The sequence below is a fragment of the Myotis davidii genome, unplaced genomic scaffold (assembly GCF_000327345.1).
Source record: "Myotis davidii unplaced genomic scaffold, ASM32734v1 scaffold133, whole genome shotgun sequence".
Lineage (NCBI taxonomy): Eukaryota > Metazoa > Chordata > Mammalia > Chiroptera > Vespertilionidae > Myotis > Myotis davidii.
This window is the reverse complement of record NW_006284732.1, coordinates 566441-569509: the sequence shown is the minus strand read 5'-3', so window position 1 is coordinate 569509 and position 3069 is coordinate 566441. Positions and strand designations below refer to the sequence as shown.

General features: G+C 38.2%; 1 protein-coding gene across 1 annotated transcript in view; it reads right to left on the bottom strand.

Moving 5' to 3' along the window:
- Positions 1-3069, bottom strand: part of DOCK9 (dedicator of cytokinesis 9) — a 176683-nt gene that overhangs the window by 112539 nt on the left and 61075 nt on the right. The window contains exon 4 of the mRNA XM_015557496.1: positions 1947-2016. Within this exon, the coding sequence (XP_015412982.1) occupies positions 1947-2016 (70 nt within the window). The remainder of the gene's footprint in view (positions 1-1946; positions 2017-3069) is intronic.

Genomic DNA, 3069 nt, shown 5'->3' with positions numbered 1-3069 from the left:
GATTCCTGAAACAGTTGCCTAATATTTCTCTCTTGAATCTTGTCTTCCATGTTGTCGTCCTAGTTACTGTTCTAAAGTCTCAGTTCTGACCCAGCCACTCCTTTTTATTAATGTATTTAGTGAAAAACTAGTTCCACTACAAATTTTTATTTTTAAGTGTTTAATGAGCCACAGAAAGTACATACCATACTTGACCACTCAAGTTCTAAGGTCTTGCCTGGTTTCATGAAAAATGTTTTCAAATGACACTCCCCTATGACTGAAGGACAAAAGCAAATTCCTGGAAAACTTCCCAGAGGCTTAGTTCAGGGGAAGGTGAATAAAGAAAGGAAGGAAGGAAGGAAATGTGAAGCAATAAAGAAAGGACAGGTAACACAGTGGGGCAACCAGACAAACAAGGAAAGAGAGGGAAGAATGCAACAGGGATAGAAGAAAGGAGTTAGACAAGGGAAAGGGAACAGCTAGAAAAGTAAAGAAACAAGTTCTGACCCCAAGCTCTGAGACCTGGGTTTAAGGGGGTAGCTGCTAAACATATAGGCATATATTTGTACACATAATAAACAGGCCGATGAAATATATACACACAAATACACAATCCAGCAAGTCTTCTACCACACCCTCGCACACTCTTGAAGAGTGCTCCTTTATGGCTTCTTTCCCCCTTGAAGGCTGTGCTCAGTGTACCCTTCAGTAGGTCCTCTGGGAAGAAAAGGCCACACAGTGTCGGCTTGCCCAGCTCACACCTCCTAAAACTAGTCTCTAATTACGATCCTCATTTCTGTACAAGCAGACGACTGCATAAAGGCCCATTTTATACTGTGGGTTAGACCAGCTCAATATTAATATCGGTGGTTTTACTGTTGTTATTATTAGCAATAATAGAAATAACTTATCTGTCTAGGATTTTACAGTTTGTTTTGTGTGTCCTTGCATGCATTATTGTACTTGGTCCTCCTCTTACTATTAATCAGCACCACATTCTTAATATCTTGCTTTTCACTTTGAATGACTACCTCCTCTTCTCAGAATTATTTTTAAAATAATTTGCTACCAAGGACATTGTTAAAGTTCATGAGGGGCTGGTGTTATTGGCTTAGCTGACAATTTAAAAAGAAAAAGAAAAACTAAACTCATGATGAGGTACCCAAAAGTGAGTAGGGGAGAAAGAGAAATACAGAGATGGGCAGCACCATCTTTTAGTAGGTTTCCCTTGCTCAGTGGACATAGTCCCCTTTACGCCCTGCTGTCTTTGTAATGTTATAAATACCAAAAATGTAAATTCTGTTTCCAAATACACACACAAAAGAGGCATTTAATAGAAATGATCAAAGCCAGGGTAATGAAAGTTAGGGCCAAATGTTGGTGAATCTCTGGATACATAGCATTCTTTGAAAAAGAGTGTGGAGCCGAAGCCGGTTTGGCTCAGTGGATAGAGCGTCAGCCTGTGGACTGAGGGGTCCTGGGTTCGATTCCAGGGGGAGAGGAGGCATGTGCCCGGGTTGCAGGCTCGATCCCTAGTGGGGGGCGTGTGGGAGGCAGCCGATCTTGGATTCTCTCTCATCATTGATGTTTCTATCTCTCTCTCCCTTCCTCTCTAAAATCAATAAAAAATATATTTTTTTAAAAAAAAAAGAAAAGAAAAACAATATAAACTTAAGGTTTAAGTAATCTTGATATCTTTTAACAGTGCAGCCAAATCTTATCCAGGCCTTTGAAAATGATCTCAGAACAAATAAACGGGGCCAGGAGAACATGCTGCGTATGCTAAGTAGCCAAGTTGAAACAGAAACTTTATTTCAATCAGTCAAACAACACATTTAGTAAAATTTTTCCCTGTTTCAAGAAGCATTCCAATTGCTGTTTTGGGTATATGTTGGTAATTTTCTAATTAATCTTCTAAGTCTGTAAAAGAAATCAATTTTAAAATCTGTGAGTGATCATCCTACCTCGTCTTTGTCAACCTCCTCATCAACTTCATAGACATGAACTGGAAGTTTATCCAACTTGGCCCCTTTGCTTTAAAAAGAAGAAAAGAATATGTTTTATAATTACCTGGTCCCTGGAGAGATGCTGCATTTCTTCTCCCATCAGAGGAACCAGCATTTAACAAACCCCAAACTGGCCCACTCACATAAAGATAAAAACCATCAGTGCCATTGCTTTTCACAGTGGAGTTAGGAGAACCCTGAAAGCTATCCATAGCTTGTTGGGAGCTACACAGGTATTTTAAAATGGGAAAGCTATTGATAAATAAAGACTTGGTAGGCATTAACAACAAAAACATGACAGTAACAACAGCGGCTAGCATTTATTAAACAATTACGTGTTAGGCACTGTGCTGGGTACTTCACGTGTTTTCTCCTTTAGTCCTTTCGATGCGGGGACTGGTGTTAAGACCATTCACTAGTAATAGATGAGGAAACCGAGGCTTACAGAGAGCAGAGTAAGTAGATGACTTAGGCAGAGATAGAAGAGAATCTATGTTCTTAGTCACTGTTACAGTCTTCCCTCTCATCCTCATCACAATAACCAGAAACTCTTATTTATGCCAAAAAGTGAAGTCTACCAGCAGTAAAAGTAAAATATCATATAGGAAGTGCAATATATCTCACAGTCTATTCTCTTTTAGCCTTGAGAAAAGTAGGAACAACACTATCAGTGAAGATAGGTTAATCTGATCTTTTAACATAAAATTTATTCAGAATTTTTTAAATTTTCATTTATTCAATATAAAATAAAACAAGAAAATGTTTGTTTCTTAAAATATTCTTTTTAAGATAAAACACATTGTAGCATATTTCAAAACCCTTACATTTTCTTTGTTTTTATTTCTCACTGAAAAAAATTTCACCTGTTTGTGAAATTTATCAGTGGCACCCTGAAAAGAACCACTCGAAGTAATTAAACCACCCATGTGTTTATTACCACCTGCCAATCCCAGAGTACTGGGATTGAGTCCTGTTACCACATGCCCTGTAAACAACAGCTATCTCATGTCATACAAACCATGCAGAAATAGTTTCTCAGATTACTCTGAGAGTAATCTGAGAAACTATTTCGCATGGTTTG